The following is a 24,604-nucleotide window of genomic DNA, read 5'->3' as shown; positions in this document are numbered from 1 at the left end:
TTAACATTGGTATCCCAGCTCGTTCCTAAACGCTGGTCGGGAAGTGAATACGATCGGGTCGCAACCGAGAGACTTCACTTTAAAAAAAAACCAATCTTATACTGGTAAAATAAAATGGTTCGGAACTAATAAACCAAAACTTTTGGATTTCAAAAAAGAAACTTAAAATTGGATAAAGTCGTCCAGGCACAGGTTCTACATACCATCGGATAAAGCTATCCAGGCATAAGTATTATAACCAAACAATAAGAAAATAGAGAAAAACAAAAACCGCCTCGGGTCCCTAATCAAGATCTTCAGATTGGCGGTTATCCTTGGCAGGAAGGAGCGATCCGGCTTGATCCGTAACTCCCGCCTTGTCGGCTACTGACTCGACCGACCTATGACCACCCGGACTCAGAGGAGCGGACTCAAGAGCTGGAGCCTTGAGATCATCTTTCAGCTCGGCGATGAAGCGATTGAGATTAGCCTCAGCATCGGCGAAATCTTTCAACCACTCATCAACTTGCTCTTTCTCTCTCTCCAGAACTCCGCCACCTTCGAACGCCTCGATTAGCTGCGCATTGGCTCGCGCCTGAGACAAGTACATGAATCGGTCGTTGACCTCATCAAGGAGCGACATTTTGTGCTTGGCAGTTTTTATCTTGGCAGTGAAGGCTTCCGAAACCTCCCGCCTCGTCGTCTGAATGGCCCGAGCCACCTCGCTATCACGAAGCCCTCTCTCCTCAGATAACATCCCCTTGTGACGGACAATCTCAGAATTCGCCTAGAGATTCTGCTCGGCCATCCTTATGGCATTTTCTCTGTTTACGAAGGCCATCCTCTCGACCTCCTCCCTTTCCAACTTCGCTGCGGCAGCTTCGGAGAGTGCCTCATTTTTCTCCCGCTCGGCGGCCTGAATCCGAGACTCCGCCTCGGCTAACTTACCAGCCACCTCCATGTTGCTCCGCATAGCCGAATCATACGAATGTACCATCCGGTTCATCGAGGCGACAGCCTGGAAAAGGAAAAGTTAGATTTATAATGACAACGCTAAAAGCGAATTATAAGTAACAAAGCACATACCCGCAAAAAGTGAGATGCCGTCTCGGCATATTTTCGAGATTCCAGAAGAGTATCTGGAGGAGGAAGTAAGGTACCAACGCATCCCACGAGTAGATTGGCCGAGGCAATGCGATCTTCGAAGATCGGGAGTACTTTCTCCGCCTCGGAGCCGGATGTCTTCTTTTTCGTCTTCTTCTTCTTTGACGATTCATCGTCAACCCGAACGCGCTTACCCGCCGCTGTGTCACTTACAGGTAACGCCACAACCGCTTCGGATGCAGCAACAGACGGCTCAGCTTCCTGAGCTTCAGAGGGTGCCGCATCAACCGGCGCGGCAGCATCGGGAATAACATTCCCATCTCGGGACGCCTCAGGAGCGTCCCGCAGCGAGATCAGTCCCGCATCAACCGGCGCGGCAGCATCTGGAATAACATTCCCATCTCGGGACGCCTCAGGAGCGGCCCGCGGAGAGATCAGTCCCGCATCAACCGGCGCGGCAGCATCGGGAATAACATTCCCATCTCGGGTCGTCTCAGGAGCAGCACGCGGCGAGATAAATCCCGCATCAACAAGGCGTTTCTCCTCCGCCAATCGCCTCTCCTTATCCTCTTTCTTTTTGGCGTAAACCTCCCACAGAGTAAGCTTCGTCGATTGCATGTCTACAAAGAATTGGGTACGGTGATCGAAAGACTCCAAACTAGTAGGACAAGAAACACCGTGAAGAAGACGAAGCGCACGTTCAACTCGCTCCCGAGAAAAATGCTTCAGCCAATCGCACTTCCGAGCCGACAACGCGTGAAAAGCCGAAAGAAAGTCGTCTGGAATCGGCTCGATGAACTTGAGAGTGCGTTCTGCAAAAGGAAAACTGCAATTAGAAAACGAAACTAACATCGCATCGGGTACAAATAAATTTCTAAGTACAACTACCCAAAATTCCCCATCTCGTCAGAACCGTCCCGAGGAGATCTTCATGAACAGCATCTTCGATGGCTACGAAGAAGAAATGATCGGTATACGGCTCGTCCTTGCTCGAGAACCCATCAATAATTTTATTTCCCTTAGCGGAGGAAATGTAATACCGATCCACTTTGGATTTTGGCACCCGCCGGATCTCGAGAAAATTTCTCAGATGAGCAAGCGTTATCTCCTTTTCAGACTCGTAACCTCGAATCAAAATCCCAAGCAAATGCCTCAAGGATCGCATCGTGATCTGGGAAAGGGCAATCTGATATGACGTCACACACTCCAGGACCAGCCTCGGGATCGGCAGCCACAAGAAGCAACCATAAAAGAACCCCTCATACAAGGTATAGAAATTCGCAGGGGGATTGTCGGCCCGCTCGTCAGGGCTCGACACACGCAAGGTTACAGCGCCAAGACTAAATCGAGCCCTAAGGTCCGAGAGAGACCGCTCGGTGCACAATGTTGAGCCGGGAGAATCTGGCATTATCACCTTTTTGTTCCTCTTCCTCTTCTTCTTCTCAGCCTTTTCGAAAGCTTTCTGCTCGTTAAGACGCAGGATATCTTCTGTCTCGTTCGGGCCGAAGCAAAGAAAATCCTCGATCTTAACCGTCGGCATGAAGGGCTCGGGCACATCTTGCCAATTGGATGTCCCGGCTTCGTCAGCCGTCGAGGCAAAAGACCTCCGAACGAGAGGCAGCTCGGGGTCGTCAGGCAAATCCAATTCCCGAGTGATGTCGGCATTGGTTTCTTCCCGAGCCGTGAAGGGAGTCGCCTGCTCGGGGGCATCCGAAGAAGATACAGTATCCTCTTCAGAAGACGTCCAAACTGATCTCCGTTTGTAGATCGGGGGAAGATCATCTAGGTGATTTGAGTCGCTAGAATCGACAAAAGAAGCGCTCGGGATCGACGGAGACTGTGTAGAACTCATTCTCGGTTCGGGAACGATAGACGAGAAGGGAAACAACCAGAAAACAAGAATTTCTCCCGGAAAAATCAAAAATAACAAAAAGAACGACGGAGCTTCACCGAAAAAGAAAAAACGATAGAAATATCAAGATCAGAGAGAATGAAGCAAACCTTGTTTATTTTCTTCGAAAACTTCAAATGAAATCTTGAAGGAGTGGCTCGCCATATATAAAGAGTTTTCAAGGGCGCGTCGGGTCCGCGGCAAACATTCAAAACGCGTTTAAGCGCGTGGGCTTGGCAGAAGGAAAAGATCCGCGTGGTCCTCGGGAATAAGCGAGAAACGTTTCCACTCCTCAAGAATAGTCGGCGACACGCGACAGAAGTTTGACCGTCCGAGAAGATGAAGCGACAGAACTAGAAGACGAACAGTCGGCTCAGGAATCCATTCATGAAGCTCATCGTCTCTCTGCCAAGTCACTGAGCTGGGGGGCAAACCATTGGGGAGCTGCGAGCCAACCATGTTTCAACGCCTCAGGAGACATCGAAGAGTTATCCCGAACCGGGCCACAAAACACCTCAGAGATCGCATCAAGAATCCATACCGAGGCGATATCGAGAACGCTTCAGAGCATTCTCGTGAAATGGTCCCCCGACCCGACCTCGAAACGCCTCGGTTTACCAAAAAATCCTGGTTTACATCAAATGCATCTTTTCTAAGTTTTTGAAAAATCTAAAGACAAAATAAAAATTTACATTTTAATGCCTAGTGGAAAGCCAAAATATGAAAAGGTTATCATACTTCGGGTTCCCGGTTTTTCGAAGTAGTGTAATTTGGTTGCGAATGTTTTTGTCGATGGTTCTCTCTAGGGTAGTTGCAGTGACCGACTCTTCTCTATGCCATCTGTTATTTCTCTCTCGTCACATGGTGTGGACTGTGATTGACAGTGCGTATTGCAGAAGCAGCAACACCTTCCTTTCAACAGTCGGATTTGTGATGAGCAGTGAGAGTTGATCCCAATCCCACTACGAAGTAATCTTTTAACTAGCTTTTCTCATATTTCCCTTGAATAACAGCATTGAAAAAGAGGTGGTTTCTAGTTTCGACCCGTTTAATGCAGAATTTACATGAGATATCGGCTTGTATATTCCACTTCTGCATGTAAATGCCAAATGATCAGAGCACATTTTAGCATACTAGTATTATATTACGATCCTCACAAGCCAACCTGACATAATAAAATGACATAATATATGGTACTATTTTATGTCATGAAATTAGTGATACAAAAATAAAATTGAAGGGGTCAATAGAGGATTTAGAACAAAAGATATAGGGATCATCATAAACATTATTAACCAGTTCACTTAAGTTTTACACTTAAAAATTAAAATACAAATAAATATTTATAATTTACAAAATCTGTTGGGGTCAGTTGACCTCCCACCTTACCACGTAGCTACGTGGTTAAAACAATATGTTCTCGAACGTATACTTGTTCCAAGTTACCAATGCAACTTCGATATTAAAACAATATTGTGATTACTGATTAGTCATGACTCATATATCCTTTTAATCCTAACTAATTAATAAACATAATCCATTGAAAATGCGAACCCATTGCAATATTGCATCTTTTAAGTTGACGTCGGTTTAGTAAACCGTTGCCAATACCAATGCTTCTCCCAAACTTGATACATAGAATCCACAGGTATCCCTTTGGTCTCGGGCAAGAACATGATGACGAATATCGTCATTGTAAAGATCCAACCGCCGTAAAACAAGAAAGCACCGTACTTGAAATCGCAGAGCGTTGCTAAGAACGTTTGAGAGAGAGCAAACGTTGCGGCGAAGTTCACGGCAACGCTTAAGCTCTGACCAGCTGGTCGTATCTTGAGTGGGAATATCTCACTTGGGACAAGCCAGCTTAATGGCCCCCACGACCATCCAAACCCAGCTGCGTATATGCAAAGTAACACCACCACCGTCACGGCGTAACCCTTCTTCATCTCTCCGTCCCCGGTGGCTCCCACTGTCACAGCTAGTAACACAGCCACTGCAATCTGTACACAAGATTGAGTTATCAATATTTGGCAATTGGCATGTTTGGCCCAATCACATAATTTTTTTTTTGTCACTCTTAACAGTTTAGTATAATTTGAAGATGGTAACCAAAGTAAAACGTTACTAAAAATGCTTCATATTTCGGAACACATTTCATTTTAGATTTTCATAGTTACTTTTCTAAGATTATGTTAAATAGACGAAGAAAAAACTAAAAAATGTGATAAGTGTCGTTAGCTCAATTGGTAAAGACCGTATGCAAAGTTTAGAGGTCGCCGATTCGAATGACGCTTGGGACGAAACTAATATTACATGCTGTGGTTTCGGGCTTGGGGGGATTACGGGATTCGACCCAAAACCTCCTGGTATTCAAAAAAAAAAAAAAAAAAACTAAAAATGTGGTTGGTGGTTCTAGTTTGGACCTATTTCTTACATCACATTCTAAACTCTTGATATTTTTATTTTTATCTGAACCGTTATAATATTTTCAATCGAGTAAATTTTTAAAAGTGGTTATATATATTTTTTATATAGTTTTCTTATATCATTTTTTTTACAGCTTTGCATTGTTCCCTGACAGCTAAAAAATTTGTACAACTTTTGGTTGCTAATCAGATTTAGTATTTTTATACTCATAAACGCAATTATTTTTCATTAATAAATTTAATGCTGAAGTCAATTTTTTCGATTTAATGCAGAAGTCAATTTTTTATTTCAAAATAATATTTACTAGAAATGATTGAGTTTATCATAAAAGTTATGGAAAATATTACTATATACGTAACAAAATTTGCGTTTAAATAGTATTCATAATCATATGCGTAAGCATAACTAACCCATAACTTATTTAGAACATACCTGACAGAGAAGCATCAGAATACCGCCAGCAATGAACAAAAACCGTCTACCAAACCGGTCAATAACCATTGTTGAGAGAAGAAGCGAACCAAGATTAACAAACCCGAGTATGAACGTCGCAATAAGAGCCGGACCAGAACCAAACCCAACCGATCGAAACAGAACCGGCGCATAGAACGCGTTCACCGTTATTCCAGTTAACTGTTGAAAACATGGTATCACCACAGCAACCACAAGATGAGGCCTATACCGTCTCTGCAATATCGTCTTCATAAACAGTTCGGCTCTAGCCTCAATGGCTAGCTGGCTTGACCTAACCAACTCTGCTAGCTCGGTTTCCACGTCAGCTATGTTTTCGACGCCACGTAGCTTAAGCAGCGACGTGTGAGCTTCATCGTGTTTCCCACGCGCCAAGAGGCTAGAAGGTGTGTCGGAAATGAATAGACATCCCACGGTCATGATCGCGGCTGGTACAGCAGCTAGACCTAGCGAGATACGCCAGCCGTTACGGTGACTATCGGTACCGTAATTTATTAGATTGGCTGCTACTACTCCCATACTGATGAAGCATGAAAAGCCGATGTTGAATGCTCCACGCCATCGCGGTGGTGCTACTTCCGATAGATATACCGGAGCCGCCTAGAGTGTTCACATTTTTTTTTTTAAAAAGAGTATAGTTTCATCCGTATTTATATTTATTAAATGTGATAGATATGCTAACACATTAAATAAAATTGTTTAAACCAAAACCGTTCAAACCGAACTAGATTTTGTTTAAAAACCGACAAAAACAAACTTAAACCTGATCTAAAATTGTTTTAGACTTTATTTTTTGGTGAAAATTAAAAACTGTTTTAGACTTTTGTGTAACTAAAATTTTACAAAGTAGGATACATAAATATATATATAAAGTCGAATCTAAAACCGTAATTTTATCAAACCTAACGAGTTATAAATTATTGTGTATTGGTTTCAGGTTTAATATATAGTGATAAACCCAAAATAAATCAGAAAGAACAACTTAATTAACCATATACCAACACTCAAACGAACAAAAATATGCTATGGGCTCTAGTGAAATTGGAACTATATATAGCTACCTGGTTGGTGAAACCGACACCAAATCCTAGCAAAATCCGACCGGAGATGAGCATGGCGATGTTAGCAGCTAAGCCATTGATCAGAGCACCAAAGAGGAAAGTGAAACCGCCAAGGATCATGGTGGTTCGGCGACCATAAGCCGCTGTGAGACGGCTAGCCACTAAGGAAGCTACTAAGCCGGCAACATAAAGGCTAGATGTGAAGGCCGTAAGAAGTTGGCTGTCGTAGACGCAGTAGACATTCGTCTTAGCTTCCGAAGCTTTTTTAAGAACCGATGGAAAGAATTTCTCAAGAAACGGCTTCATAGTCGTCACACCCCCTTTGTTAAATTATAATCAAAGATAAATTAACTAATATACTTGTTTAATAAAATGATCCTTTTATGTTCTTGAATTTGTAACCTGAGATTCCGATGTCATAGCCAAAAATGAGACCACATGAGGCAGCCACAATGCAACTCATGACAACTGCGGCTGTGATCTTGGCATCAATGTTTCCGGCGCTGGAGACATCAAGAGCCAATCCTCCACCGGCCATTTTGCTTATGTCTTACGCATGAAGTGTTTTTTTTTTGTTTTTTTTTGGTTGTAAAACCAAATGAACAAAGAGAATACATTAAAGATAAAGAAGGTTTTTAGGTGAGTCTTTTAGTTAGTTGGCGTGGTGACTTGATGGTACTAGTGTGCAGCCACTTATCTATGCATATGTCGGTTAATAACGTCATAATCTAAAAGGACTTAAGAAACTTTCAAAGCAAGAAATGAGTTTTTGATTTTTGTGTCACATAAAAACAGTCGCTAAACTTACTTAAACCGATTCAAATATTAGACACACAAATAAACATCGAATGTTATAGTGGTGTCAAAATACTTAACGTCACAAGTTATCACGATGGTTTTTCAAACTGATGCTATTTTGTTCAAGTCGGTTTAGTATCGACGTCAAGGTCAATAAGAACCGACGTCATGCGCCGCTTTTTTGTAGTGGCTACACCACATATTTTATTTGGTGTAGTGAACTAATTTGAATTCTCCAAAACAAAATGTAAATGTAATAAACTAATTTACATTCTTCATACGCAGTTAGTAATAATAGATCGAGTTTGGTATAACATCCTTATCGCTGACAGAAACTGATGAAAGAATCCAGATAGAAGATAAGAATATGAAAATAAATAGCCACACAAAGACAAAGTTTACATAATGGTGGTTTGTCACGTGTTCTACCATTTTGGTAGGAAGAATTAAAGACGTAGTTTTAGCCTCAGTGCTTTGAATTCTAGTACCGTATAAATAAGTGTGACGACATTTAAGCTGACTAAGAAACTAATTTGGACATTAGCATATTATAAAATTTCCGAGATCATGTAGATAAATCTAAATGTGTAATATTTGCATTTGTACCATTTGCGCATGGATCCATTAGAAATATAAGAAAATTGAGAATGAAACCCATCAATTAGTTTGGTTCGTATAAAACACTAATTAATATCATATACAATAAGTCCATGACTCTTTGTTTTGTATATCTATTAATTTCTCCATAATATCTTTGAGGTATGAATTCCAATTCGAACCCACCAACTCATTTTCATAGAAAGGAGTCTTTAACAATAGAGCTATTGGAACTTTTCATTTGAATCCACCACCTCTTTTTCACTTTAACGAGTCTTTAACAATAGAGTTATATTGGAAGTTTTCATAATTAATGGCTTCTAAATTTAATATTAACACATTCAAGGCCACAAACACTTGCTTGTGTAGCTTCTATTGAGGGCTGGCTCTGAATATAACTCCTAATTATTAATTGACTTGTAATAAGGTTTAGATTTTTTTTTCTTAAGTACGTCCAATTTCTACACCTTTGTATGTATTGAATAAGCAAGCAGCTTCTCCAATTTCTACACCTTTTGTATTGAATAAGAAAACACTTTCTCCAATTTCTATACTATCTTTGACGTTTCAACCTAACTATACTCATTACAAATCTTCAATACGTATTAAAGTGTAATGAGGTATATTGTTTAATTTGTTTGAATGGTATAAACCATATATATATGTTTCTCTTTCGAGGATGCTACTATAGATCTTGACATAATTGTAAAACAAAATATATTTAGGTTTCAACTAGAGTGCGATTTTTTAAATTCGTGTTTGTATGTATATAGCAAAATCTAAATATAGACCTACGTTAAATTTTTTAAAAAATGTTATGATCTAAAACTAACAAAATGTATAGTAATAGAACGCTATATTTTAAGACTTAAATCTCCAACTACCTACTTATATTGACTACTTTTTAGATTTCAGTCTACCAAAAAATATATATACATTCACAAGAATATCAATCTATCTATAATACACTATATAAATTATCCTAATCCCTCACCAATCTCTCAAAACACTAAAACCATTATCTTCTCCAAGGAAAGAAAAATGAAATCTTCAACAACTCAAACCCTAATCTTCACAGTTTTTCTCCTTCTAATTCCAACATCATTCGCAGCACCACCAAAACTCAAAGACAGTTTCACACAATGTGTAACCGTTTTCAAACCTTCCGTCCCAATCCAAAACTTCACATACACGCAACAAAACCCTAACTTCCTCACCATTCTCAACAACTACGTCCGCAATCTCCGTTACTTCAACGGTACTACACGTAAACCGGTAGCGATCGTAGCCGCGGCTCACTTCACTCATATCCAAGCTACAATCAACTGCGCCAAAAAACTTGGCCTCCAGCTCCGTATCCGTAGTGGAGGACATGACTACGATGGAATGTCTTATTTATCAACCGTTGATTTCGTCGTCCTCGACATGTTTAATCTACGTGCAATTGAGATCGATCCAAAACTAGATACCGCGTGGGTACAATCCGGTGCAACCCTAGGAGAGATCTACTACAACGTTGCCAATAAAAGCAACAACCTCCGTGGTTTCCCCGCTGGAATCTGTCCCGGTCTCGGTGCTGGTGGGCATTTTAGCGGTGGAGGTTACGGAAACATGATGAGGAAATACGGTTTATCGATTGATAACATTATAGACGCTAAGATTGTTGATGCTAACGCAAGAGTCTTGGACCGGAGTTCCATGGGAGAAGATCTTTTCTGGGCCTTACGAGGCGGTGGAGCCGCTAGCTTCTGTGTTGTCTTAGCTTGGAAGATCAAGCTAGTTCCTGTCCCGGAGAAAGTTACAGTCTTTAACGTTGAAACAATCGGAAACAGAGGAGTAATCCCTACCGATCTTGCAGCGAAATGGCAAGAGATCGCCGACAAGATCGATAACGATTTGTTCATAAGATTAACGTTGAGCTCAAGTAACAAGACGGTCAAGGCTTCTTTCATGGGAATGTACTTAGGAAACTCCGAGAAGCTTCTAGAGATTATGAACGCCAAATTCCCGGAACTCGGTCTGAACAAAACAGAGTGCATAGAAATGAAATGGATCGAATCAGTTCTGTTCTGGCTTAGTATCCCACCGGGTACAGCACCAACATCGGTCATGCTAAACCGAATCCCACAAAAGCAAATCTACCTTAAAAGAAAATCCGATTACGTGCAGAAACCGATCTCAAAACCCGGTCTAGAATCGATATTCAAGATTCTTTCAGAGAACGAGAACGTGTCGATGGCTTGGAACCCATACGGCGGGAGAATGAGCGAGATTCCGGCGACAGAGACGGCGTTTCCTCACCGAGCAGGGAACATGTTTAAGATTCAGTACTCATCTAACTGGTTCGTGCCAGGTGAAGAAGCGGCTAGCGATTGCTTGAGCCAAACGGAAAGAGTGTTCGAGGCAATGAGCCCTTACGTGTCTAAGAATCCAAGAGAAGCGTTTTTGAACTACAGAGATATTGACATTGGGAAGAACTTGAACTCAACGTACGAGGAAGGTAAAGTGTATGGAGTTAAGTATTTTAAGAATAACTTCGAGAGGTTGGTTCAGGTTAAGACTAGAGTTGATCCGGACAACATTTTCCGGTACGAGCAGAGCATTCCAGTGCACGTTAGCCGTTAGAGACATTCTTATTATTTGTGTCTTGTATTAGTAATGTTAAATAATATAATCTTGTGGGAGAGGAGATAATTAGTACTTTTTTTTGTAACATCAATTAAATGTTATTTAAATTTGTATCTTTTGTTGTTATTAGAGATAAATGTAATATTCTTGTTTAATTAAATCTGAAAATATAAGTGTCAAAAAGGAAACAATGTATTGTTAATTTTGCTCTTTTTTAAATTTATTTATTTAAAATCCAAAAATTAAAAATAAAATCCAAAAATTATGATTGTAGATAATTATGAAAATGCCCATTAGACCATTACAATATATTTGCCAAAATTATAAATAGATTTTGATTTTTATTTGGAAGAAGAATTTGTTGGATTTGAAGTTTTAAAATTAACTCAAAGCATGATTGGTTTATGTTTATTAGACTATTAACAAATCTAATCTTTTGACTTAGATTTGCTAAGTGCGTTGACCCAACCAAAAAACAAAAACAAAAAAATCTGCTAAGTGGGCTGAACTTGGGCCTCATAACTCACTAAACGACAAAACAAAAATTAGGAATTGTCTTTTTCGAAGAAAAAAATCGGAAACCTGTGTATGTGACCTTTGTGGTTGTGGGCATCGACGATCGTCATCTTCCTTCTGGTTCTTTCTGTTCTCTCAAAACCATTTGGTCAAACCATTATCTCGAAGTCGTCTCTGTAGAACTAATGGAGCCGCCTGAAGGTTCTTTTACTACGATACTATTTGTGATTTCATAAGTTTCATAAATCACCCACCAAGTGTTCGATGATATTCCCCACTCAAATTTAATGACTTGAAAGCTTTGTTTATGTTGATGATTGTCAATGATATACAGATGGGAAGGTTAATTTCGCCAAAGAGCTTTATGGAGAAAGTTTGCAGATTTCGAAACTTAGTGAGGACTCTTTACTTTCATAGGTCATAAACTTAGTGACAATTGACAAAGTTTTTGCTTTTCTGATTAGAACTCTTACAAATTTGTTTCTGATAGTTTAGTTGAGGTCTTTTGTTTGCTCAGATTGTTTAGGCTTAGAGCATTGTATTGCTAAGTTTTTGCTTTCCATGTCTCTCTGATAAGAACTATCTTTTGGTTTAGGTAATAAAGATCATGGTCTTGAGAATTTAGATGATCCCTTTTACGGAAGTTCAGATGAAGATTATAGTGAAGCTCGCGTGTTGGACAATGAGAATGAGCAGAGACGTGTGAAATTCCACTCGGTATTCTTTTTTGCTTTATCATTCTCTCAGTGTAAAATGTTTGTTCAATTTTCTCCATGTCTGTTTTTTTTTTAATGGTAAATCGAAATCGTAGGCTGGATATCGTGATGGGATTGTTGTCGGGAAAGAAGCTATTGCGCAGGAAGGTTATAACTTTGGCTATAAGGAATCAGTTCTTGCTGGTTACAAGTTTGGTATTGTTAGAGGTGTTTCTAGGTAATTACAAGTCTGTTGCGATGTGTTACATATCCGATGAAGCTTATCGAGTAGTAGTAAGTTATACATTTTCTGTTTTGACTCTTTTTGAAGTGCGCTGGCTTTCCTCCCGGTTGAGTTTAGAGAAAAGCTTATCGATGAACAAGAAACTAGAGAGAAGTTTCAGAAATTACACAGTTCTGTGCATGCTCTTTCGACGGAAGTCGCAATGAAGCAGTTCTATGAAACTTTGACTACGAAACAAGGGGAAGAGAAGAGTGGAGAAGAAGGGCCCGACTCTTGTTCTGTTTCAGGTTCTTGTTCAGGTGTTAATGTCACAGCCGACTTAGGAAGCTATGTTACTGAGCTAAGTTCTCTTCTTGACAAATCTCCAACGATTGAAGTGAAATTTGATACATAGACGAGGCTTGTTCAGTAGACGTTATTCACAAGCAAAAGCAAGATTAGCGTCCAGTTTCCAAAAACTGTTTGTAAGCTCGGTTCTGCCTCAGCGAGTAGCGACGGCTAAATCATGCTTTCTGCCTCGGCAATTTCATTCAACCTTCTCTACCAATTGTAGCCGCACTCGCCGAGCTAAGAAATTACTCTGTTAATTTGGGTTGACAAACCAACAAAGTACTTTGTCAGCAAGATTATGGCTAGTTATTTGTTAATGTTATAAAATGGACTAATCAATAAAGATTTTGAATTAAAATAAATTGTAACAAAGGCATTCCATATATGCAAGCTTTATCTCGATGCAATGCAAATCATTGGAATAACTTACCAAGAAACATTATCAGACGTGATCTTATCCGATCTAGAGTTTGACAGAACTTAAAGAAGTCTTTTAAGTCACTTGATACAACAATCTTCTTCTACTCATAACTACTGTCTTTGAAGTATTTATTTAGAAAGAAAAAACAACTCTGGCACAAAATGTTTGATTTCTCGTCGAGCAAATGTTAAAGCGGATTCATATGCCTAAAGAAGTAAGATGTCGAGAGCAAGTTTCGAGACTTGCTTCGTTCAAAAGAGGCCTAAAACAGCTCAAGAACTTTAGTCTTACTAGGGTGTATCATTTCTGGTGTTGCTTCAAACAGAGACTTCCACAAGTGAAAAATGCTAGACTCTATAGCTTCTCTCGCAAACCCATTCGCCTCCGATACATCCTTGACAGATCTCAAATGCTCCTCTAGCTTCTTAAGCTCTTGGTTGTAGTGTTTAAAACCAGACGGTTTCACTAAGCCACCGATTTCAAGAATTGAAACAATGCGAGCCAAAACTCTGACTCCAAAAGAAAATTGATAGGAAAACGTTTTGAACTGTTCCCATTGGCTCGACTTGCCACCATCCTTATAGACTCCATTCTTGGGTTTGATATATGTTTCAAACACATACTGAATAACATAAAACACTCTTCCTACCACGGGACCGTCAAAGTTTCTCTTCCCTGCATACTTGAATAGCCAAAAACAGAAGACTAACATAGAACGTATGCATCTGATAATAAGAACATTGCTTCAGCGACAAAGAGAGAGAGCTCAACTCCTAGTTGTACAGCCTCCTCTTTCTGTTTATGTTTCTGCTTCTCTTTTGTCCTGCACAAATTGATACTTTTCACTTTCTAACACGAGTAAGAAAATAAACCTTCAAAAGGGAATGATGAAGATCACTAACCCTAAAGTGTATGGAGAATATCTTGACTCTTGTAGTAATCTTTTGTTGTGTCGGAGAACTCGGTCAGTCATCGACATTAATTCAAATTGTTTCGAGATAATCGACATGTCAGAGGAACTCATTGAAGAAGAAGACTCGTGATGCAATTTTTGTGGGCTTTCCAATGCACAAAGATTAATAAACAACAAATTCTAGTCAGAAAAATCAGATGCAAATTCCCCAAAGCATTTAGTTCTATGGATCGGTCAACAGAGAGAATAACCCTAGATATGGTAACTTTAGCCTTCAATTTGAAATCAAAGAGAATAACCATAGATCGTAACTTTAGCCTACTTGAAACCTTTTAAATCAATATGAAATCCAAATTCCTAAAAAAAAAACAAATCATGGAAAAAGAAGGTATCATGCACTGACCTCATCATCGTTGTAGTTTAAAACCTAAATGTATCTTACTAATCCTTTCCTATTCTAAGCTTTTTCTTTAACCTGGACAACAAATAATAGAAAACAAAAGGCTTAATTATGGATGTTTTTTTTTTTTTTTTTTTGACGATTAAAAATAAACCAGCTCTATATATAATTTAATAAACTTTTTTGTTTGTTTTATAAAAAAACCACCAAATATATTTATTTATTTTTAAAGAAAAACCACCAAATCATTTTTTTTTGATAAAAGGTTAAATTTTACACCATTTTCGATTTTTGACAGATATTACAAAGAATACTAGAAACGGAATAAAGCAACCTACATAACTTAAAAACACCGATTCCGAGTCCGCAAAGCTCAGAAATTTGCGTGGTTGCCACAGAACCGAAGAACTGGAATCCTCATCCTAGTTACCACGAGCATATCTATTTGAGGCCCGTCCACAAAACCTCAAGATAGAAACCTACAACTTCTCCGAGAACTAACGCAAAAACGCATTGACAATCATGGACTTCTACACCAACTCAAGAGAAAGCGTTGCCAAACAGACCTATTCGCCAAATCTTTTCAAATTGAATAGAACCACCAATCTTTATTTTAAAGAAATGACCATATGATGTAACTTTTCAAATTTTACCTAGGCATGCTTTTTTGAGCAGGCAATTTCTCTTCAGCTCCAGCAGTTCTCTCCGCAAGGAAAGGATCACAGTTTGGCATGCATAATGAATTAGGGATCGTCTTCGCCAAAGAACTCTTACAAATTTGTTCTCATTGTTTAGCGGAGTTCTTGTGTTTGCTTGGATTGTTTAGGCTTAGAGCATCCTCAATGGAAGGTTTTTAGATAGTTCTTATGCATATGAAAGTAGAATATGAAGAGAGAGAATTAGAAAAAACTCTTAGCTAAGAGGCTTGATGATTTATATATGAGACACATGTCTCTTTTATATTGGTTCAATTTTCTAATATGGTTAATGTGCTGGCTTTCCTCCCGGATGAGCTTAGAGAAAAGCTTATCGATGAGCAAGAAACTAGAGAGAAGTTTCAGAGATTACACAGTTATGTGCATGCTCTTTCGACTGAAGTCGCAATGAAGCGGTTTTATGGAGCTCTGACTACAAAGGAAGGGATTTCTGGTTCGGGTGTTAATGCCACAAGTGACTGGGGTAGCTATGTTACTGAGCTAAGCTCTCTTCTTGAAAAATCTCCTAAGATTGAAGTTAAATTGGACACATAGATGAGACTTGTTCTCTAATGGTTATTGCCAAGCAATAGCAAGATTAGTAGTGTCTAGTTTCCATACCAAACTGTTGGTAAGCGCGGTTCTGTTTGGTCTAGTAAAACTTGCTTGCCTTGATATGAATTATTTGTAATTTCGACTAAATCTCACTTGTTATTCAACTGATATGTTGCTTATAAAGATTCCTTTTGGGAGTTGGGGACTACAGTAAGTCGGGACGTAGCGTAACCTGACATCACCTTCGTGTGTTTTTAACGCCAATATCATGCATGACACAGAAAACAAAGTTCGTTTCACTTGTCATGTAATAAAATGCCTTCGTCTGTTTTTGTTCGTTCATAACTTATATCTCAAATCATAGTTCCAATCCTCATAATCCACAAACGTCGGTTTAGATCATACTAATGTTTTAGTCGTTTTACAATCTAAACTGAATACTAAACCGACTAAATTCGATACCAATAGCTCTGGGCATTTGGGTATTCGGGTCGCGTTTGGGTCATGTCTTTCGGGTTGGATTCGGTTCGGATTTACTTCAGATCTGAATAATTCGGGTATTTGTTGAAAAACTCGATAAATAACCAAAACTATTTCGGATTGAATACTACTTACCCAAACTTTATCCAAATATATCCAAATATACATAAAAGTATCCGTAAAACCCAAAAGACCTGAATTATAACAAGTTTTTCTTTAAGATAATAACATGAAACAAGATGTAAACCTTATTTTGAGCTTGTTCCATAATCCAATCAATGTATATATGTCCTCATGTGTATATATATGTTCGGGTATAAAAAATACTCACGGATATCGGGTTCTGTTCGGGTAATACCCGATACCCACAATTATTTGAAAACAGAATCCGATCAGGTAATTAGTTGGAACCGAAGTAGAACGGATTCAGATATTTCAGGTCAGATTCGGTTCGGTTCTTCGAGTTCAGATATAATGCCCAGGCCTACTAAACCCGATGCATAAACGACCCAATATCTTCTTCTTGTTCACTTGATTTATTAAGCTCCAACAATTAATTGATTATTCTTATTCAACACCATTAATGTATAACATAACTCTCATCCAACACCTACTTAATTTGATGATCTAATGAAGTTGATGTTGAGTAAAAAAGAAAACACCAATATTTCCTCTGTTTTTTTTCCTCCTTAAATTAAAAAAAAAAAACCAGAAAACCGAATGATCCATAAAGAAATCGGGTCGGGTCAGATCTAGCGGCCGACTCCTCCTATACACAGATCCAGAAGCACACACACAACCGTATAAAGTTTAATCTCTGCCGGAAGCGCGTCGCCGATCACGCGCATTCATCTGCATCTTCTCCTTTCTCTCACCTAATCACATTTTTGTACTTTAATGGCGAAATCGATCTAATTCGTCCGTGAACAACTATAACCAAACTCTTCCCCCAAAAAACCTTGCTTCAACCATACTTCACACAAATCCTTCACCACCACTCTTCTCGCGTCTCTGTGTATATATATATTTGGTAGAGAGTGCTCATCGACGACGACAATGCTAAAATGGCTCAATTTAGACAATCGGGAACAGATAGATTTAGTGTTCGCGGCAACGGCGGAGGAGCTTCTTCTGATCACGTAACGATCGGGATCCGAAACGGCGTCGGTGGAGCTACTAAAGGTAACAACAACAGGTGGCGAAGATCCGTGAGAGCTGATAAGATTCGTCGACTTGGAATCGGTTCTGTTGTGTTTGTTCTTTGCTTTGTGCTTCTTGTTACTGTTCTCGCTTACTGTTATATCTCTGGGTTTACTTATAATAGCTACGATGATAAAGGTCAGTTTTTTTTTTGTTCTCTGGATCTTTCTGTTGAAGTTCCTTAGATTGTTTTTGATTAGAGTTGTGTTGTGGGCAGGATTTGTTGATTCATATGAGGGTGATTTTTTGACGAATGTGACTAGATTAGATCCTTCGAAAGTGCTTGAGTTTGGTCAAGGTTCAGTGATTCATGGACGAGATTCGAGGTATTGGGATAAAGATGATAGAAGAAGAGATGATGATTATAATGAGGATGAAGTGAAAAAGGATGTACAACAAGTTCATAATCCTGTGAAGGGGATTGGTTTGTATAATGAAGCTGGAAGGAATGAGTTGAAGATGTATGAAGCTGAGTATAAAGCTACGCTTGGGAAAGGTGGTCATGAGAAAAACAATGAGGGAGTTGATAGGGATCGTGAGGATGATGATGCGATTGATTCTCATGATGGGGATGAATATGTTGATTCTGGGCATGAGGATGATAATGAAGAGGTGCATAAAGAGAAGGTTGTTCATTTGGTGACCAAGCAAGAGAATGTGGACAAGGATGATGGAGGTGTTTCAAAAATGTCACTTGGGGATTCTTCTCTTGTTAGTAAGGGTGGTAAGTCTGGGAAAACATCACGATCTGATACTAAAAGAAGAGGTCGTCGCAGATCTTCAGGTGATAATTTGTGATCAGCTTGGTTGTGAAGTCAGTGTGGGTATTTGCTGCTCATCATTCATTTGTTGTTCATATCTTTCAGGTTCATGTGAAATGAAGCTATTGAATTCTAGTCAACCAATAGTGGAGCCCTTGAATACTCGAAAATCTGCTAGATTTTCTTTACAGTACATAGAGAAGGAAGATAAGCCTGATGAAGAAGAACAGTGGGAGCCTAGATTTGCAGGTCATCAGAGTTTACAGGAGCGAGAAGATTCCTTCGTGGCTCAAGACAAGAAAATTCATTGCGGCTTTGTCAAAGGTCCCAAAGGATCTTCAAGCACTGGGTTTGACCTGACAGAAGATGATACTAATTATATCAGTAGATGCCACATCGCTGTTAGCTCATGCATCTTTGGCAATTCTGATCGTTTGAGGCCTCCTGCCAACAAAATGGTATGCTTCTGTCCATCGTTTAGATTATGTTTATGTTGTGGTCGTTTCTTTTCCATGTTAAGATTTGGAAACTATGACCAGTGAGTTGTGTATGTTTAGAGTAGCCTACCTCCCATACGTTGGCCCTAAGCTTACATAGTCAGTAACAGAGACTTGCGAGTTGCGACTTGAGTTATCTTTGAGTTCGAGTGGCATGTGTTGAACTGTGGATGTTGTTGTAGACTAGTTGCTGGGAATAAGATTAAATTGAGCAGTTTTGAGCTAGGTACACAAATTGTGTGTTACTAATATTTAGATAGCTGGCATCTGAAAGTTGGTTTTGTGGGTGTTTTCATCAACCACGGACAGCCATCTGTTAGAATCGCTTCCTCAAGAACCTCAGAAGACATATTTGATCTGTTGTGTTCGTATTTTCCTTTTGATTCATGGCTATGCTATTTTTGTTACCTATGCTAACCTTAGTTCTTTTCTTTTTTCATTTAGATAAGTCGGTTGTCGAGAAAAAATGTATGCTTCATTGTGTTCGTGGACGAGATTACCATGCAAACACTTTCTGCAGAAGGACATGCCCCAGACAGAGCAGGATTCATTGGTCTGTGGAAGTTGGTTGTCGTGAAGAATCTTCCTTACGCAGATATGCGGAGGGTAGGAAAAATACCAAAAATGTTGCCACACCGACTTTTCCCATCAGCAAGGTGAGTCTCATGTCATAACGATAACTCTCATTTTGATGGGTCTGACTAGCACATATGTTTTCCAGCAGTTGCATGTAGAGAACAGGTCAGTGACTCATAATTAAGTATAATTGAAAAAAGTACCGGAAATAACATCAGTTATAAAGCATGTGTATACTTTTCATTCTGAGCTACAAAGACAAAGGTTAAATGTGAAATACATTGACGATTAGATCTTGAAACTGGTTCTCTGGAAATATGCTTTGGAATGTGACATGCAATACCCGCTGAAAATTTTCTCAAGTCAGACCAGATCTGTCATTTGTATCAACCCACACACAGAAACTCACATGGTTTATATTCTTCCAGGTACTCAATCTGGTTGGACAGCAAGTTACGACTTCAGTTGGACCCACTACTCATTCTGGAGTACTTCCTATGGCGTAAAGGTCACGAGTATGCTATATCCAATCACTATGACCGTCATTGTTTATGGGAAGAGGTTGCACAAAACAAGAAGCTGAACAAGTATAACCATACTGTTATTAATCAACAGTTTCAGTTTTACAAGGCTGATGGGCTGACCAGATTCAATGCTTCGGATCCGTTCAAGCTTCTTCCTAGCAGTAAGGATCTGTGTATTGACTGATATAAACCAGGATTAGTACCTTCCTTGGAGAGTGTTTTCATTAGTTAGTGTCTTTAACTGCTAATGGGTTTACTCATAACAAGCACACAGGGTTTTGAAATCTTATCTAGTATTATAAGGTTCATGATTATTCACACTAGCAACTGGATCCTTAGGAACAGTATCTTCATAGTTATTCCAGCATTTAGGTTATATGCATTTTGTGGGTCGAATCATTACCTGGTGTTGGTCATGCGTACAATACTTTTGTACGGATTGCTTGCTTATAAATTTACAATCGTCTTTTTTTGTTTTTATCTTATCTGAAGATGTTCCAGAGGGGTCTTTCATAGTACGAGCTCATACTCCCATGTCGAACCTATTCTCATGTCTTTGGTTCAATGAAGTGGAACGCTTCACTCCCCGGGACCAGCTGAGCTTTGCCTATACTTACCAGAAACTAAGAAGGATGAATCCTGATAAACCATTTAATCTTCACATGTTCAAGGTAAAGATCTCTTTTTTGAAAAGTCTTCATGATTATCTAAACTATTGATTTGCCTCCATGTGTGTAAGCTGGGTTTAGAATTGTAATGTCAAAAGTGCTCTTGACATGATATGAACTGAAGTCCTCCTATAAACTAGTAATAGAGCCAAACATCGAATGCAGTAATTTGTCTAGTCATGGAGCCCGTGGTAATATGTAATGGTTGTAACCTGAGTCATTGATATTGGTCATGAAACTATGTAACGATTGAACTGTCAGTAGAAAATGATAATACCAGGTCGAATATGTGTTGAATCCCTGTTGGTTAGTATAAGAACCATATCCTATGGAACAGAGAGGGTCTCAAAACCGATGCTCTTGTTCATGGATAAAACACAACCGATGGATTTGTGGAATTATGAATTAGGTTCATATTTAGGTCTGAGTAGTTACGAGTATCGAGAACCAGATTTCTAAGTTTCCTTATGTTTTGTTTGTTTCCTCATCTGGATTTCAGGACTGTGAGAGAAGAAAAATTGCAAAGTTGTTCCGTCACAGATCAGACGAGAAGCGAAACCTTATACAAGCAGCAATACAATAAACAACTCTATGTTGTACCAAGCTGTATCCGTCGTGTATAGTACTTTGAGACTCTACTGCTATATTCACATGGAGAAAAGCCACTTTTTCTTTGCTCCAGTGACTTGGAAACTGCTACAAGAAGATCCAGATGTTGTTGTACATTGGGACCGAGTCTGTTGCTTGTGGCGACAACCAGATGAGGTATATACGAAAACAATGTGAGGTGATTTGTAGATTTAGGCGGCGTTAAGAGTTGAAACTTTGAAAGAAGAAGAAAAGGGGCTTGATTAGATTCATGAAAGGGTTCCTCCATTTTTATTCAATTCATTGCTTTTGTTTTTGTCTGTATCCCTATCGTGCAACAATTTACTCTTAGAAAATATACTCATCCCCTATATATTATTTATAAATGATTTCTCTAAGTTCGCTGATATCTTACTCTCTCATGTTTACTCACACAAACATTCACATAACACGGTATAATCTACAAAAGACAAGATTATGCTCTTAGGAGTGTTTTCCCGGTTAGGAAGAAAATCTTAATTTTGTCAAGTTTAAAACTGGTGTTCAATTTTAACTTTTAAGATCTTTTTGATTTTTTAAAAATTCATATGAGGTTACTATGTACTCGATAATATCGGATTCTGATCTGGGCGAATTGATCAGGAGAGCTAATCTAATCGTGTGAGACAGAGACTCCTATGATCAGTAAACATTGTTTAAGAGACGTTAGATCGTAGTATTCATTGATGTTGTGAAATCCGAAGCTGATAAGTGTTTTGGAGGTAAAGTGATTATATTTGGAGGAGACGTTAGACAAATTTTATCGGTAGTTAAGTCTATTGGTAGAGGAAGCGTTGGAGGAGACATTTGACAAATTTTATCGTAGTATTTGGTGAAAGGTAAAATTTCCAGATCCGAATTCGATTTTTCTTAGAAACAATAAACACATTTGTTTAAGAGGTCAGTTGGGACTTGGCCCAATTGATTTACATGGTAGTCAGAAACACATTATGAGATTATGAGAGTAAATATAAACATGATAATGTGATGAGAGTTTAGAATTGGAAGAAGTTATATTTACTCTCATAATCATAAGCTTTGGGTTACATATGTTTATATAGTAACATGGTTTTCTAAACTAAGATATAAATAAATCTATACATATCAATATAATAAATATTACAATATCTTCATATTAACTTGTGGATCTTCTAGATCCTTCTACACACAGGTCAAGAAAAGATATATCTTAGTTCATATAGCATCGAGGTGTTGGTCATCAACAAAAAAAATGGGATGGTTTATACACCAATTTTTTTTAATAACGTAAAAATATCTGGATTGCCAAACCATATATTAGTATTGAAGATCGGTGTTCCTATTATGGTGCTCCAGAGTATCAATCTTAAAAGTTATTTGTGTAATTGTACAAGGTTGCAGATCGCTCAACTAGCGAATCATGTTATCGAGGCTAAATCATAACTGGTACTATGATTGGAGAGATAGTTCTAATACCTAGGATATTCCTAACCCCTATGAGCCAAAGTTTCTATTTGGGATGCAGCGTAGACAATTCTCAATCACCGTTGCTTTCATAATAACTATTAGTAAAAGTCAAGGGCATACTTTAACCAAAGTTGGGTTGTACCTGTCTAGGCTAGTTTTTTTCATGGACAATTATATGTGACTGATATTTTCTGTTTTTTTTTTTTTGGTTTTGAGTTTTTGTTTTCTTTCCTATATCATATCTTTTACTGAGTCAAAATGTGTTTTTAGAAGGTCGTCAACTTGGTATTATGGATAACAATATCCCACATTCATTTCAGATAGTTGGTTAATTCATTCATTGCCAATTAGTTTTGAATTGGAAGTAATATAGTACCAAAGCATGATCCACGCATGAATATACCAGGACCAATAACTAGAGCCACCATCTCGAAGAAACGTATCAGAGATAACAATATCTCATAGTGGAAAGGTCATGTCTTGACTAATATTTAAGATAAATAGGTCGATCCACTAGTTATCATTTCACAAAAATACCTTAATTTGTAGATTTAATAATTACAATCTAACATCTTATTATGACAACACTTAAAAGTTCACATGTAAATAAAATTTAACTTCTTATTAGAACTTGTGACAACACTTTAAGTTTTGGATCTGAAGTTAGATGTGTTCACAACTTTTCTATGACTTGACTAGCATGTCATCGATATATATTGAGTGGTACGTGGTTTCATAATTCTTTAATTTAGACCAAAAAGTATTAACTTATAATAATATATATAGCATTGTTTAATTTAGACATAAGGGAGTAATGAATTTTACAATAGGCAATAGCCCTCCTGGGTATCCCTAGATCCAAATGGTGCCGAAAGACCGATCGCCGACTACAAATTCTACAAGTTTTATTACATCCAATAAAACTTAAAGTGTTATACTGGTGCATAGTCGCATTTTTTTTTTATCTCTTGTTCCAATATAAGGCAGATAAAGGTCACGAATGATGATGACCTTGGACTTTAAATTTGTCAATACCCATTCATTGAAGTGTTCGGAGAAAAAGTCCACGTACTTCGTTTATCGATCATGATTCGTGACACGTTATAATCAGGTATTACTAGCTCGATTAATAGTTCTTTATCATGCAGATTACTGAGACATCTCATTTCATTTTCCTTGAAATATATTACAATATCTGATTTCAATTATGGGATAGTCGTGTCTAACTTGGACGTTATTTTTCTCTGGTGTATATTGGTCATGCCTTTTTAGGAGTCATAAAGCTTTTATCCACGGACCGCATAAAAGTTTTAATTCACTACAAAAAGAATTAATTTTATTGTCTACCCAAAAAAAAAAATTAATTGTATTGATATATATTATTTCGTCACTATGCCAAAAAATCTGTAACAATAAAAATATTATGACGAATTTGTGATTAACTATAAACAGTTGCAATATACTTGTCATAATTTTTTTCCGTATCAAAAACGTTACAAATATTGTGACGTTATATTTGGTAACTGTTTTATCACAAACAGCGACGAAAACTAAAAATAACAATACCGTCATATAACTTCCCTCTCTCCCTCGGCGACTACAGAGGCGACCAACAAAACTAATTTCCTGTTTCGTTTTTTACAGGCTGCCGGCATTTGTCGGTAGTTTTTTTTGCTTTTCTACTTCTTTTTTCTTCTGTTTTTAATAATTGTGATGGGAGACATTTTCATCAATCGGATTTCTGTTCGATCTACTTTCTGATTTCGAATAGTGACAGTGTTTATTGTCATGTTTAGAACAGTGACAAACAGTTACCATTTTCAAGTAAACTCGTTGCCATATTCGAATCAGAAAATTCATCCCATCAATGTCTCTTTTCCCATGTCATGTCGATTCATTTGAATCGTGATGTATTCCCTTACCTAAAGTTTGGTTTTGGTGGTTGCTCTCACCAATGTAATCTCCGGTTCTCAACCGATGAAATTTCTTCAAATCTATGGTTTGGAGAAGTCATTTGGGTATTTGATCCAGGAATCAATAGACAAATTTTTTTGAGTGAAGGAACTGGCATCGACGATAATTTCCTCCTTCCAAAGACAT

General features: G+C 38.4%; 5 protein-coding genes, 2 long non-coding RNA genes and 1 pseudogene across 10 annotated transcripts; 4 read left to right on the top strand and 4 right to left on the bottom strand.

Moving 5' to 3' along the window:
• Positions 1 to 283: 283 nt before the first annotated feature.
• AT1G34590 lies at positions 284 to 2,935 on the bottom strand (annotated as a pseudogene; the record flags this gene model as incomplete). The annotated part of the gene is made up of 4 exons: positions 284 to 766; positions 812 to 997; positions 1,066 to 1,895; positions 1,972 to 2,935.
• A 1,296-nt stretch (positions 2,936 to 4,231) lies between these two features.
• AT1G34580 (Major facilitator superfamily protein) lies at positions 4,232 to 7,605 on the bottom strand. 2 transcript variants are annotated; one of them, NM_103182.3, is made up of 4 exons: positions 7,336 to 7,605; positions 6,934 to 7,253; positions 5,834 to 6,472; positions 4,232 to 4,974 (listed from the first exon to the last, which is right to left on the bottom strand). In NM_103182.3, exons 1-4 carry the CDS (start codon positions 7,469 to 7,471, stop codon positions 4,549 to 4,551), a joined length of 1,521 nt encoding a protein of 506 aa, NP_174718.1. In that variant the 5' UTR covers positions 7,472 to 7,605; the 3' UTR covers positions 4,232 to 4,548. The 2 variants fall into 2 exon arrangements, with proteins under 2 accessions (NP_174718.1, NP_001320789.1); NM_001333113.1 differs by having other exon boundaries at positions 6,934 to 7,583.
• Positions 7,606 to 9,345: 1,740 nt separating this feature from the next.
• AT1G34575 (FAD-binding Berberine family protein) lies at positions 9,346 to 11,075 on the top strand. Its single transcript, NM_103181.2, has one exon. It carries the CDS (start codon positions 9,370 to 9,372, stop codon positions 10,951 to 10,953), a length of 1,584 nt encoding a protein of 527 aa, NP_564449.1. The 5' UTR covers positions 9,346 to 9,369; the 3' UTR covers positions 10,954 to 11,075.
• Positions 11,076 to 11,496: 421 nt separating this feature from the next.
• AT1G34570 (Essential protein Yae1, N-terminal) lies at positions 11,497 to 13,175 on the top strand. The gene is made up of 5 exons (NM_103180.3): positions 11,497 to 11,673; positions 11,807 to 11,866; positions 12,068 to 12,189; positions 12,284 to 12,405; positions 12,499 to 13,175. Exons 1-5 carry the CDS (start codon positions 11,658 to 11,660, stop codon positions 12,803 to 12,805), a joined length of 627 nt encoding a protein of 208 aa, NP_564448.1. The 5' UTR covers positions 11,497 to 11,657; the 3' UTR covers positions 12,806 to 13,175.
• A 147-nt stretch (positions 13,176 to 13,322) lies between these two features.
• On the bottom strand, positions 13,323 to 14,141 carry AT1G34560 (hypothetical protein (DUF1184); the record flags this gene model as incomplete). The annotated part of the gene is made up of 3 exons (NM_103179.2): positions 13,323 to 13,784; positions 13,880 to 13,985; positions 14,065 to 14,141. 3 exons carry the CDS (start codon positions 14,139 to 14,141, stop codon positions 13,425 to 13,427), a joined length of 543 nt encoding a protein of 180 aa, NP_174716.1. The 3' UTR covers positions 13,323 to 13,424.
• A 1,314-nt stretch (positions 14,142 to 15,455) lies between these two features.
• EMB2756 (transmembrane protein (DUF616)) lies at positions 15,456 to 21,428 on the top strand (the record flags this gene model as incomplete). 2 transcript variants are annotated; one of them, NM_103178.2, is made up of 8 exons in its annotated part: positions 15,456 to 15,707; positions 17,240 to 17,543; positions 17,623 to 18,189; positions 18,272 to 18,624; positions 19,108 to 19,319; positions 19,668 to 19,924; positions 20,256 to 20,434; positions 20,931 to 21,406. In NM_103178.2, 8 exons carry the CDS (start codon positions 15,456 to 15,458, stop codon positions 21,012 to 21,014), a joined length of 2,208 nt encoding a protein of 735 aa, NP_174715.2. In that variant the 3' UTR covers positions 21,015 to 21,406. The 2 variants fall into 2 exon arrangements, with proteins under 2 accessions (NP_174715.2, NP_001323111.1); NM_001333112.1 differs by lacking the exon at positions 15,456 to 15,707 and having other exon boundaries at positions 16,806 to 17,543; positions 20,931 to 21,428.
• A 2,676-nt stretch (positions 21,429 to 24,104) lies between these two features.
• Positions 24,105 to 24,421, bottom strand: AT1G06783. The gene has a single exon (NR_139148.1). It is a non-coding gene; the product is annotated as an other RNA (long non-coding RNA).
• AT1G06777 lies at positions 24,220 to 24,454 on the top strand. The gene has a single exon (NR_139147.1). It is a non-coding gene; the product is annotated as an other RNA (long non-coding RNA).
• The last annotated feature ends 150 nt before the right edge of the window (positions 24,455 to 24,604 follow it).

The sequence above is a fragment of the Arabidopsis thaliana genome, assembly GCF_000001735.4.
Source record: "Arabidopsis thaliana chromosome 1 sequence".
Taxonomy (NCBI): Eukaryota; Viridiplantae; Streptophyta; class Magnoliopsida; order Brassicales; family Brassicaceae; genus Arabidopsis; species Arabidopsis thaliana.
Note: the sequence above shows the minus strand (reverse complement) of the source record. Positions and strands in the feature narration are given on the sequence as shown.